Raw genomic sequence first — 12,242 nt, forward strand, 5'->3', positions numbered from 1 at the left:
CATGTGAAGAAGCTGATCGGTGATTTTAGTTAACTAATCCATTGCCCTCAAGCCGGTTGTTTTATGTTGGACCTTAAGCTTGGCCTTGACGTGCAGGAGTAGCTGTCTTGTATAAGCTGTGGGAAAGCATTTGTATGGACATCTGAAGTTTTAGAAATTGGTCCTTTTATATATAATATGAGAAAGAATTCAGGCAGAAACGTAGTATTGAATGTTATATATATATATATATATATATATATAATTTATAGATTCAAAAGGACTCAAACAAAACAAATAGACGGACGGGTTTAGCTTTTTCTATTGCAAGTTTCGCACAAATTTTAGCAGAAGAAATTATAGAGAAGCTTCCACACCAATGAAATCCTCTTAAGTCTGAATTCTTATATTTCGGCGTAGTTGGACGTCTAGAAAGATTATTAAAAAACATCGCTGACACCACCTATCTACTCCACAAAAGACGCAGATAATTTTGTTTTATTTTAATCATTGTAAATAAACCATTTAAGCGTTTGGGAAAGAACGTGAAAACGCAGCGGCATCTGATAAGTTTCACATCTCAAGGCATGCCATATGCAGTGGGTCAACCTTTTTCGGGTGAAATCGTAAAATAGATAAACAAAAAGAGGGTGTGAGAGAGATCAAATATACGAAAGTCTAAAGCAGTTATTGTATTAAGTCTTCTCAGGCTGCCGCGAAGTCGCCTTCGCTAATCGCTAATCGCTAATCGCTAATCGCTACGCTCTAAAATAACAAACCAGAAGAAGAAAGAAAGAAAGAAAGAAAGAAAAGAAAGAAAAGGGGAATCGAAAAGATCGTGGATCTGTGATGGCGGGACGCTACGAAAGCAACCCTTTCGATGAGGAGGAGGTCAATCCCTTCGCGGTAAGCCCTCTAATTACCATATTCACTTTCTTTCATCGTTTCTACATCTAACTTCTCTCAATCCTACTGGCTTTTACATTACATGGTGATCCTATTCCTACTTAATTAGCTGTCTTTCATGCTTGAGTTTCCCTTTGCATGCATGTTGAAACTTCTCAAATATTGCAAATTGGTAGATGGTGCCTCTAGTGGAATCATTCATTCGGAACGATTATAAAGTACTCTGTACAATAATATCTAGCTTTTAAGTTAGACATGATTATGCGCTTTTGTTTTTATTTGACCGTTAAAAAGAATTGTGAATTTACCGCAGACACACATCTCAATTTTTGAGACGTGGAGAAAGTCACCGATTTAGTTCATGTAGTAGCTTTTGTTACTGTTATGCAAAAGATGCGTTCTTTTTTTATTATTATTATTATTATTATTATTTTCTGATGTGATCCGTTTTTTCAATTGGAAATCTGGTATTTTTGTTCTCTTAATATCACCAACTTACTTGTTAAGACAAAGAACTACTATTCTTGTTCTTTCGTTTAAGATTCTTGCTGATAAAAGCATATAAAGGCTAGATTATCTCTTCAATTTGGGAAAACCAAGTTAAATAATGAATTGGGAAACGGAGCAATTATTTTGTTTTTATTTGTTTTGATAAAAGTATGAAATTCATAAGTCAAAATGCACTTATGGCATGATAATTGCAAAATAATGTTCTCTTGTCTTAGTGAGGTGTTCCGTGTTGGTTGTACTGTTATGTTTTCTATATTAGTCATAAGACTATTTTCTTCTAATCTCTGTCAGGACCAAGCAGTTCGAAGAACAGCTGAACAATCAAATTATGGTGGTGGTCCATTCTACACAATAGTGAGTACAAAATAATCTGCTTACTCCTCATTCCTTCTAAATGAACAGCATGAGTAATAAAAAGGAGGGCAGAACATGTTGTGGAGACCTCGTGAAAAGAAAATCATGCATACCTGTAGGTTATTACAAAATTTTGGAGGCTTCAGTAGATGTTCGTGTTATGATATACATAATTTTCAGTTTTCTTTTATATTTTTATCCTCCTCCATCTGCTTTTGTAAACCCTCTGAGCAACCTTTTGCAGTTCGGAAGGACTCTGCTTTCTTGGTTTTTATTTTAACGCATTAGTGTCTTATCCACTATTATTGATATATATATATCTGTGGACAATCTCGGAACTATCACTGCTCACTTCCTAATCAGTATGTTATGCAAATGTAGGTTATTGTGTGATAATCAGTAATTCCTTTATTCCATGGTGTTATTATTATTAAAAAAAAAAAGATTATTGTGCTATGCATCTTACATTCTTTTCTTTGCTCCAGAACCCAACCAGTGTTCCTCCAGCTTCAAATTCTAGACTTTCACCTCTTCCTCCAGAACCTGCTGATTTCTACAATGACCTAAGTGCAGCAGTTGATATTCCTCTTGATTCAGCAAAGGTTGGTATGAGCCTTAATAACTTAGAAAAATTATAGAAAAACTTATTTCACACACATGTAGTTATGAGTTAGGCCTGGGCAACTTTGTTTTTGCACAAAATTCTATCCAGTGGAGAACTGCAAAATCTTCCAAACAGCCGTGAGTGACTTTGGCCCCCACCATTCGCCATAAATGCTCTGTAAAATCCATTTCTCCTATGATATTCTCCTAGTTGTAACCTTGAGAAGATGGGCACAATGTTTTTTTTTATCTTTTATTTTTTTTAATAAATGCACTTTTGTGCTCATAATTTCGCTTTGATTTTCTTTTCTCCATCTTACTTAGGATTTAAAGAAAAAGGAGAGGGAGCTTCAAGCCAAAGAGGCAGAACTGAATAAAAGAGAACAGGTAGTTTTCCATCAAAGTGATGTTAAATAAATATGTGTTTTCACCTTCTGCTCATTAAGAACTTGAAGAAATCATGCTTTGGATAATTCAAATTCTAAAAGTTTAGAAGTGTAATTCTTTTCAAGGAACTGTTGAGTATACCTTCCATTTTCAGGAGAAATGATTCATGTATTAGTTTGCATTATCTTGTTGTCCATCATATGGGTTGAACTTATTTGTCTACTGTTTCATTTTATTCCATTCTAGGAACTGAAACGGAGAGAAGATGCTGCAGCACGAGGTACATACTTATATTTGTGAGTGAGTTCTATTGGTGATGAGCCTCAAACCTGTGATTATCTATAAAGAAAGCTCATTATTCCTTTTGTGGTCAGCTGGTATTCTGATAGAGGAGAAAAATTGGCCACCATTTTTCCCCATCATTCATCATGATATAGCGAAAGAAATACCCATTCACCTTCAGCGGTTGCAGTATTTTGCATTCGCGTCTTTGCTAGGTATATCTTTGTTGGAAGAACTGCTTTTCTCTACTTCATTACTTCCTTAATTGTTTCATTGAAGAAGTCAAATTTTGTGTGGTTCTTTAGTCGTAGATGATTATTCAAAATTTTAGATTAGCAGCTGACACTTGAAATGGTAGTTCTCTGCCCATCGTTTAAGATAACTTTCCTTGACTGAAGAATAACCCTTGGATTTCTAAAGTCTTGTTTTCGTCCTACACTACTCTGAAATTTAACTCAGCTCCAACTTGCATCTTCTTCAGTAGAATAGCTGAGCGTCTTAAAATTTCTTCATCTCTTCTTTTGGTTTGGAGGTGCCCACCCTATATATTTTTTGATATGTTGACCATTTAGCTTTCTGTAGCTTTTATGTATCTATAGCTCTTTCTGATTAAACATAAAATTCGACAAACTGGATAGAACCTACATTTAGCTTCCGATGGATGGGGATTGGGGGGTGCTGTCTTGATTGGGCAGCTGATGAGTGTTGCAAGTTAGGATCAGACTGGGGGATGATGAGCCCCAAAGCATTTATTTTGAGGGATACAGATGTAACATGATTTTATTTTGTACAGTGATAATGCCTTAAAATTTTCAATATATATAATTTGGTTTTGTCTGGGAGAACATGCTGACTTGAAATATCTATTTTGATCCTAGGATTTCTGTTTTATTTTTCATAGATTTTTTGACTCAATATTATGATCCCACTGTGTTGGAAGTAAAATTAGATGATCATGAGGTCTAATCATGAATATCAACTGATGCTCATGTATGTTTTTGGTTTTGCTGCATGTAAGTGTTTTCCTTTGTTACAATTAGTTGTTTCTGTTCATGGGTGACCATTTGTTTGCAAGTGCACTCTCTGAATTATTGTTTGGACACCACGCAGGCTTGACATTATGTTTGTCTTGGAATATCATAGCAGTCACAGCAGCTTGGATCAAGGGGAAAGGTATGCTCAGCTCAGGGTGGCCATCTTGAAAGCTGACTATAAATGAGATATGCTGGCTTGTTTTATTGTCTTTCTCTTGACTCAGAAGTATTGATTTTGCATGACTATTAGGTGTCAAGATATGGTTCCTTGCAGTCATCTACTTCATTGCAGGAGTTCCTGGAGCCTATGTTTTGTGGTACAGGCCACTTTATCGTGCCATGAGGTACTTTTAAATGCATATGTTAGAACACTTAATCATCGCGCATAATCATTTGTACTTACACAGTGTTGCACAACTTTTAGGAATGAAAGTGCTTTGAAGTTTGGATGGTTTTTCCTGTTTTATCTGGTAAGTTTTCTGTGTCTTTTTTTAATGATGGCTCACCTGGACTTATACTTTTTATTTTATAAAATGCCATGCAGATAACTTAGCTATTAAAAAATGCAGGTTCACATTTGTTTCTGCATCTATGCTGCTGTGGCTCCTTCAATATTTTCTGTTGGGAAATCTTTGACGTAAGATTTGTTGTGTGAAAGAAGAGTTACATAATTTGCACTGGCACTGATAGAGAAATTCTCTGTTGGCATTAAAGTTTTCATCATATGATACTTAATTTACTCTGGCATCAATGATCCCGTTATAAAAAAGTTGCTTCAATTACTCTGCCGAATATTGCCAGAATTGTTGACACATTTGATTTGTTGCAGATCGCTCTTGGCTGTGATTTTTTAGTGCTTATATTAGAACTTCGTATTAGCTAAACCTTTATTTTTTGTCTTGTGGAACAGAGGGATTTTACCAGCAATAGATCTTATAGACGAGACAGTTGTGGTTGGAGTAAGTAATTTTGTGCTTTCAATGTGAACTGTTTTCTCTTAGCTGACTTCCCATCCTTTCGCTACTTAGGAGTTTATCTGTTCTGCTGTTAAATTTGATAAATTACTGTTATAATTCTAAATTGTGCCATGTATTCCTGCATACAGATTTTCTACTTCATTGGATTTGGGTTCTTCTGCATTGAATCACTTCTTAGCATTTGGGTCGTTCAGGTTATCTCTAAACCCATAAATACTCCTTAGTGTTTTGTCTTGTGATAAACCTCCTTAGAACGAGGGCATTGTGAACGTACTTGACTGTGTTTTGTATATCTAGTCATTGAGAGCAAAATTTAGATTGGGAGTGACATTCAGCTTGTGCTCATGAATTTTTGATTATTATCGTAGTGAATACTAAGAAGCTTCTTGATGTGGTTGTTGGATTATGATGCTCATTGATATTTTTATCTTGCAGAGAGTATTTAGGTACTTCCGAGGGACTGGGAAAGCTGCAGAGATGAAGCGTGAGGCAGCACGAGGTGCAATGAGGGCTGCAATATGATACACTTGCTTTACAATGTTGTTGGTTGAGTGGGGATTTTTCTACATACTGATGGAGATCGGATATATATTTGTGAATTTATAGGTGCCTTAGTGCAGCCTTTTAAAAAACACATGGACATTCTTGTAATTTTTGTGGTGGTTCTGTCAGCTATTTTTGTAAATTTTTTTAAAGGTTTTCTTGATATAATGCTCAACTTGTGTTGTACTGTACATCATCAGTGTTGGTATAAATTTTAATTGCATTTATATAGTGCCGTTCCCTAGTCATACCTATTTGTTTCCTACTCTTTTATATCAATTAGGATTGTCTTCTCTCTTTCTTTTCCCTGCTATCCGCTCCCAGTGGATACTATGCATTACCCTTTTATATATATATATATATATATATATATATAACTTGTGACTTTTGGTATGCCTTTTTAATTTATATGATAATAATCATTATTATGATTTATTTGTAGAATTAAATAAGTGTTACCGTAGTAATAATCTAACGGTAACATAATTGATTCCTATACTAGAGATCGAAAGTTTGTTTCCGTCTCAATACATGATTAATATCTATTAATAAAAAAGAGTGTATGTGAGGGTGATTTATCCGCATTGTCTTAAAAAAATAAAAAAAAAAATCAAGCTTTGTGAATCTCATGGCTTGTTTTGTGAAAACAAATTAACAAGAGAGAGAAATCTTACATGAGATAAGCTAATTAGAGAGAATAGACTCAAAATATACATAGATAACTACCTCAAACCAAAGGAATAGGACAAGTGTGTAAAATAAGGCAGTAGGAGATATATCAACATCGCATGCAGAAACTTAAGCCTTAAGCATTTTAGGCGTCAATTATCCTAAATTAATAGAAAGTCGTCATTTGATAGCACAATTGCAGCAGAGATTTTTATATCCCCAAAAGGAAGAGTTAAATGGGTAATGAATCCATGACCCCATGAGGTGTATATGAGTGAGACAGGCATGTGTCCGGTATGTGTATGTTACTACTACTCTTTATATGAATATGAATATGAATATGAATATGAATATGATGGACGTATTACATTAGCAAAGGTCTATTGAATTATTAATCATTCATAAAATATATAAATAAATATATTAATAAACTAAGGCTAAGTTCACAGGATGAGATGATATATTGATATGATATGTATGACATAGGAGAAAACACCCGTGAAGGAGACAGCGAATATCCAAAGCAGATGGTAGCATGCATTAAATAGAGGGCCGGGAGGCTGTAGCTAGCCAACTAACTCCTGCTATCTACCACCACAACTCCAGACTCCGGGTCATACAAAATTGTGATGTATAGTTGACAGGTGACAGATGTGACTACAGGTTAAGTTAATCACCCGAAACATGGCCTCCATATATCCCTCACGCGCCCCTCGTGATTTAGATTTAAACGAGTAAAAATCAAATCGTCTTTTGAGTATCTCTCGTCCTCTCCGCTCTTCTCTTTTAGTTTTATACATATAAATTGCAACTTGGTCTATATATCCAACACATACTGCTAGCTAGCTGCAATTAAGCAAGCCCAAGTTACTAGTGAATTAGCTAGTGATCAGGAGAAACAAAAAAAAGAGAGAAAGAGAGAGATCATGGTGTTCTTCTGCTTCCTGGTGGACCAGAAGAGGATGGTGAGGAGCAGCAAACCTGTTGCCGGGATCTGCTCACGTTGCGGAGGCTGCGCCAGCGTGGCCGACATGCAGACCTCTACCCGTTTCTGCTATGTTCCCGTACATCGCCGTTCCTGGCGCGCCATCATCTGCACCTTCTGCGGTGCCCTCCTCAAGTCCTACCGCTAACCAACTCTACCTTAATTTTATTTCTTCTTCTATTCATATTTCATACCCATATTTGCATGCATGCTCTCACCGCCCATATATCCTATCCTATTCTATTCTATTCTATTCCATTCTATTCTCTTTCTCTATATTTGTTATATCATCATATACTTCTGAGTCCTAACCAACTCAATCACAATATATATACTACCACTTCAGCCTCTTGTATATATTTTATTTGCAAAATTAATATTATAATTCTTACTTTTCAGCTCAAGGCTGTTGTTCTAGGGTATGCATGCCCAATTTCTTTACTTTTGCTGGATGTATTATAGTATTATATTAGTTTTATTAGCGTTTGTTTGGACTTACTTAGTCCGATCAGAGAGAAGCCTTCAAGTTTATACTTAATAGGAAGGGAGGAAATTGAATTTTTTTTTTTTCCCCCAATTTTCGGTCCATTTTGAATGTATTAGTTAATTATTTTATTATTATATAAAAATAAGGAGGAGGAGGAGGAGAAGAAGAAGAAGATACAAAGAAGAAAACGGAAAAGTTGGACTTGTTTCAGAGAAATTAAGCTGGCATGTAGCGCAGTAGGTGAAATGCACGCTGTTTGTCTGAAGGTTCTCATGTTCTAGTGGACAGGAAGGCAGGAGGGAGCCCTCCTCTTTAATAATGCATGGAGGAATTCGCGTTGCGTTTGCAATTTGCATTCAAAATTGCTGTAAATGCAGACAGCTGCATCGGTCGATAAAAAGGTGTGTTGGCATGGTCAGTCACACATGTCCAGCTGGGAATTTTAGTACTTGAAATAGGAATGCTCTCTCATTTATTTTTCTTGGCTTATGGACCTATGGTTGTATTAATTAATATGCTGGAACTTTGGAAGCTCTTCAGATCAGATTTAGTAATATCCATGTTCCTTTCCTTCTAACTAATAATATTTTAAATAATAATAGTGAAGCAGTAATGGTTTTTAGAAGCTCATGAGTTTCCAGCGTCCTGCAGCCAAAGCCACATTTATTTTGCTCATCTTCACAATAGAACATACCGAGGAGATGACCTTCCTGATCATTCTTCTGGCATGCTTGTTAAACTAACGCAGCTGGGCGGAGGTTCAATTCATTGAATTTGTGCTTTAGCATAATATTAGTATTCTCTAGTTTTGTTTCAATCTCATGATGTTGGTCTACACTGCAGGAATTAGTCAAACACTTGTAATAACTATTAACTACAAACTAACTAGCTAGCTAGCTAGTGTGATTCAGGCCGGTAAGTTTGACTTGGAATTTGGGCAGGCTGCAGGCAGAATTTATTAAACAATTAGCAAATGCTCTACGGGGGTGTTTTTGGGTGGATTTGAAAATTAAAAGATTTGAAAATCGTTAGATTTGAGAATCCTTTGTTTGTTTGAAGGGATTGGAATTTTTTTTGTATTTTCAAATTCAAAAGTCATGGGATTATAGAATTCGGTCAAAATGAGCGAATTTCAAAATCCCATCTATTGAAATACATGTATATATTAATTATATTAATTACTCATAATATTAATTACACTATATTAATTATATAGTGTAATTAATATTAGTAATATTATATAATTGATATATTATACTATATTAATTACTTTAATAAATAATTAATATATTATATTTTATTATAATAAATTAAATATATATTAATTATATTAATTACTCATAATATTAATTGCATAATTATATTTTATAAAATGAAAATATAATTATAGTATAATTAATATTAGTAATATAATATATAATTGAAATATTATATTATATTAATTATTTTAATAAATAATTAATATATAATATTTTATTATAATAAATTAAGTAAATATTAATTATATTAATTATTTATAATATTAATTACACCATAATTATATTTTATAAAATATAGTGTAATTAGTATTAGTAATATAGTATATAATTAATATATTATATTATTTTAATTATTTTAATTAAGAATTAATATATTATATTATATTTTATTGTAATAAATTAAATATACATTAATTATATTAATTACTCATAATATTTGAAATTTAAATTCGTATTTACATTAAAAAATTTATATTTTATAATATATATTAATTATTACAACAAACCAGACACATATTTTCCAAATCCAAATTTACAAATCACTTTAACCAAACACAAAATTCTGTTATCCAGCATTATAAATACATCCAATCAAATACTAGATTTGACTCTCTTAGATTTTTAAATATAAAAATTTATAGATACAAATCCACTGTATTTTCAACTACATGTAGAGTATTAGTTTTATTTCATTTCACATCTCAACAAGCAGAATTTATTGACCAATAAATAGCGAACAAACTTCATTACTGTTTTTTTCATCTCATTTCCTTAGTGAATGATAATCGCAGAGGGCGTTGAATGACGATGAATTGAACAGTATATATATATATATATATATAGTGTGTGTGTGATAAGATTGTGCTTAATTAATTAAAGGTCTGGTGACGGGTTAAAGACACAATGTGTGCAGTCTGGAGACACGAGTGACGAAGTCCTGTACTTGTCCTCTCCGCCAACGACCGGCATTGCAACGCCTGCCTTGGCTGTGTTCTCGAAATCTGGACGGTATGTCCGGCCGAGTACTCCTTCGACTTGAGTGGAGAGCCCCAAGAACCGAAACTGGACATCCAGATGAGCATAGCAGTCATCAGCGGGTATACCATAACCATGAACCTTATCATCTTCCCTGGTTATGGGAACCACGGTCACCGACAACTCCGCAAGGCCCTCCACTGTGATCATCACGCTGTTCATGCTCCCAGTCCTCTCCACTCTAATAAATGTAACCTCCTCCGACTCTGATGTCCACCCAGACAGATGCCCTTCTGCAATTTCCAAGTCCTCCCCATTGAATGACAACTTGAGATGATCCACGGTGTCATCCCAGTGTTTGGTTGGAATGGCCTCAACTGTTAATGCAGAGTGATGAGGAGGACCGAACAGGATGCCCAGCGCCTGGATCCATGTGAAGTCTCGGGTTCTACCAGCCGGTCTGAGACCCATGAAACGCGCGTTGATTTGAAGTTTGGGGTCAGAGACCAGGCTGAAGTGTTCGTCTTTCTTCCCGTGAAAGTAGAACACCACGCCATCTCCACCAATGAAGCGTGGATCGTAGCACCCTGATCCTATACCGCTGCAACTGGGTTTGCGGTCTGAATTAAAATCAATTCAACAACAAAATCAGCAATAAAAAAAAAAAAAAACTTTCATTTGTCTATTTATTTATGTGTGATTTATAAAAAAAAAAACATGTATAAACTAGGATATATGTATAAACTAGTTATATATATATATATAAGAAAAGGCTGTGTACGTATGTATACATATACACAGTACACAGTAGCAGTGCACATACGTCTGCAGACTGGTTGGCAAACGGGTGAGTTGCAGTCAAGGAAGCATGCTTTGGCATATGGATTGGAGGGTCTAGTGAGCGGGCACTCAGCTGGGCACTTGAACACCCTCCGGGAGCATGGGCTTAGCAGTTTTGTACATGTCACCGTGGATTGGCCCTGGACTACACCGGTTTCTATTGCCATGATGGTGGCCATGGACAATAATAACAGAAGCAGAGCATTGTGTTTACTAAAGCCACCACCACACTTCATTTTCTTCTACAAACTACAACTCTTCATGTATTACTGCAGGAACTATGCCATCATTTATAAGAAAAAGAAGAAGAGAATTAAATATTTCTTTAAAAGAAAAAAAAATTAATGTCAAACTTACGCCTGGTTTATCTCTTTTTTATGATCTGGAAAGCTGGAATACTTCCACTTGCGTTGCCTTCCTGGCAGATATCCAATGTCTGATTACTCACCGAAGGATGGTATATGTCAACGTTAGGCCATCTCCAACCCAAAACTCTATATTTGGCGTTTCAGTACACAAAAATACAGCTTCTACAGTAAAAGTTTCTCCAACCACCATCTCTATTTTTAACTCTAAAATAGAATATTCTAAAAATATTCTTTTCACTTCACACTTTTATATTCATACTACTAATAAATTTAATCATCTTTAATTTTAATGAAGTTATATTTCATGTATTATTTTCGTTAATTTTTTTATTTTTTATTAATTGAAAAATACAAACTTAAATTATAAATTATTTAATTTAATTAAAACATAAAATTATAAATATAAATTTTATAAAAAAAAACAAAAAAGAATAAAAAATAAAAATAAATTAAAAAAATTAAAATTGAAAAAAACAAGAAAAAGAATAAAAAAAGATAAAAAAAATAAATTGAAAATTAAAACTAAAAAAACCAAAAAAAAGATAAAAAGATAAATAATAAACTGACTTCTCTCAAAAACTAAAAAAATCAAAAAGGATAAAAAAAGATAAATAATAAACTAAAAAATTAAAATAATAAACTAAAAATTAAAACTGAAAAACCAAAAAAAGATAAAAAATAAATAAATAATAAACTGAAAAAATAAAAAACAAACAAAAAATAAAACTGAAAAAAAGAGAAAAAAACAATTCAAAATTAAAACTGAAAAAAAAAATAAAAAATAAACATATAGCCCTGTTACAGTGGCGCGCTACATGTTGCGTGTCACTGTAGCAGTTTCCAAATCTGGCGCAGGATTTGGTGCAGGATTGGAGCAAATCCTGCGCCAGATTTGCGCAAATCCTGCGCCAGATTTGCATGAATGCTCTATATTTAAAGCATGATTGGAGAAGCCCTTAGGAAGGCAGATATAGCGTTGCACACGCTAGAGTTCTGGGATCTTGAACTTGGGTATAATATCTTATGCTTTTTTGGAAAAATGTCCCAGAGGAAATTAATGAACCTCTCACAATAGGACGATCAA

At 34.1% G+C, this 12,242-nt stretch overlaps 3 protein-coding genes across 4 annotated transcripts; 2 read left to right on the plus strand and 1 right to left on the minus strand.

Annotated features, from left to right (window-relative positions):
• Positions 1–631: 631 nt before the first annotated feature.
• Positions 632–5,721, plus strand: LOC120267950 (secretory carrier-associated membrane protein 2-like). The gene is made up of 13 exons (XM_039275631.1): positions 632–885; positions 1,687–1,749; positions 2,235–2,351; positions 2,677–2,739; positions 2,986–3,019; positions 3,114–3,236; positions 4,132–4,194; positions 4,306–4,399; positions 4,480–4,525; positions 4,625–4,692; positions 4,966–5,014; positions 5,161–5,226; positions 5,468–5,721. The coding sequence occupies exons 1-13, from the start codon at positions 829–831 to the stop codon at positions 5,552–5,554; spliced, it is 930 nt and encodes a 309-aa protein (XP_039131565.1). The 5' UTR covers positions 632–828; the 3' UTR covers positions 5,555–5,721.
• Positions 5,722–6,961: 1,240 nt separating this feature from the next.
• On the plus strand, positions 6,962–7,803 carry LOC120266552. Its single transcript, XM_039274192.1, has one exon. It carries the CDS (start codon positions 7,171–7,173, stop codon positions 7,375–7,377), a length of 207 nt encoding a protein of 68 aa, XP_039130126.1. The 5' UTR covers positions 6,962–7,170; the 3' UTR covers positions 7,378–7,803.
• A 1,871-nt stretch (positions 7,804–9,674) lies between these two features.
• Positions 9,675–11,258, minus strand: LOC120267554. Of its 2 annotated transcripts, none has more exons than XM_039275232.1 (3): positions 11,148–11,258; positions 10,774–11,059; positions 9,675–10,570 (listed from the first exon to the last, which is right to left on the minus strand). In XM_039275232.1, exons 2-3 carry the CDS (start codon positions 11,024–11,026, stop codon positions 9,849–9,851), a joined length of 975 nt encoding a protein of 324 aa, XP_039131166.1. In that variant the 5' UTR covers positions 11,027–11,059; positions 11,148–11,258; the 3' UTR covers positions 9,675–9,848. The 2 variants fall into 2 exon arrangements, with proteins under 2 accessions (XP_039131166.1, XP_039131167.1); XM_039275233.1 differs by having other exon boundaries at positions 10,774–11,068; positions 11,148–11,239.
• Positions 11,259–12,242: the final 984 nt, after the last annotated feature.

This window comes from Dioscorea cayenensis, chromosome 8 (assembly GCF_009730915.1).
Source record: "Dioscorea cayenensis subsp. rotundata cultivar TDr96_F1 chromosome 8, TDr96_F1_v2_PseudoChromosome.rev07_lg8_w22 25.fasta, whole genome shotgun sequence".
Lineage (NCBI taxonomy): Eukaryota > Viridiplantae > Streptophyta > Magnoliopsida > Dioscoreales > Dioscoreaceae > Dioscorea > Dioscorea cayenensis.

Excerpts from the sequence above, each read along its gene's own strand:
- LOC120267554 (XM_039275232.1), bottom strand. The coding sequence starts at position 11,026 with ATGAAGTGTGGTGGTGGCTTTAGTAAACACAATGCTCTGCTTCTGTTA. Across the intron at positions 10,571-10,773 it reads TTGCCAACCAGTCTGCAGAC|ACCGCAAACCCAGTTGCAGC; the intron begins GTATGTGCACTG and ends ATTTTAATTCAG.
- LOC120266552 (XM_039274192.1), top strand. The coding sequence starts at position 7,171 with ATGGTGTTCTTCTGCTTCCTGGTGGACCAGAAGAGGATGGTGAGGAGC.
- LOC120267950 (XM_039275631.1), top strand. The coding sequence starts at position 829 with ATGGCGGGACGCTACGAAAGCAACCCTTTCGATGAGGAGGAGGTCAAT. Across the intron at positions 1,750-2,234 it reads GTGGTCCATTCTACACAATA|AACCCAACCAGTGTTCCTCC; the intron begins GTGAGTACAAAA and ends TCTTTGCTCCAG. Across the intron at positions 5,227-5,467 it reads TTAGCATTTGGGTCGTTCAG|AGAGTATTTAGGTACTTCCG; the intron begins GTTATCTCTAAA and ends TTTATCTTGCAG.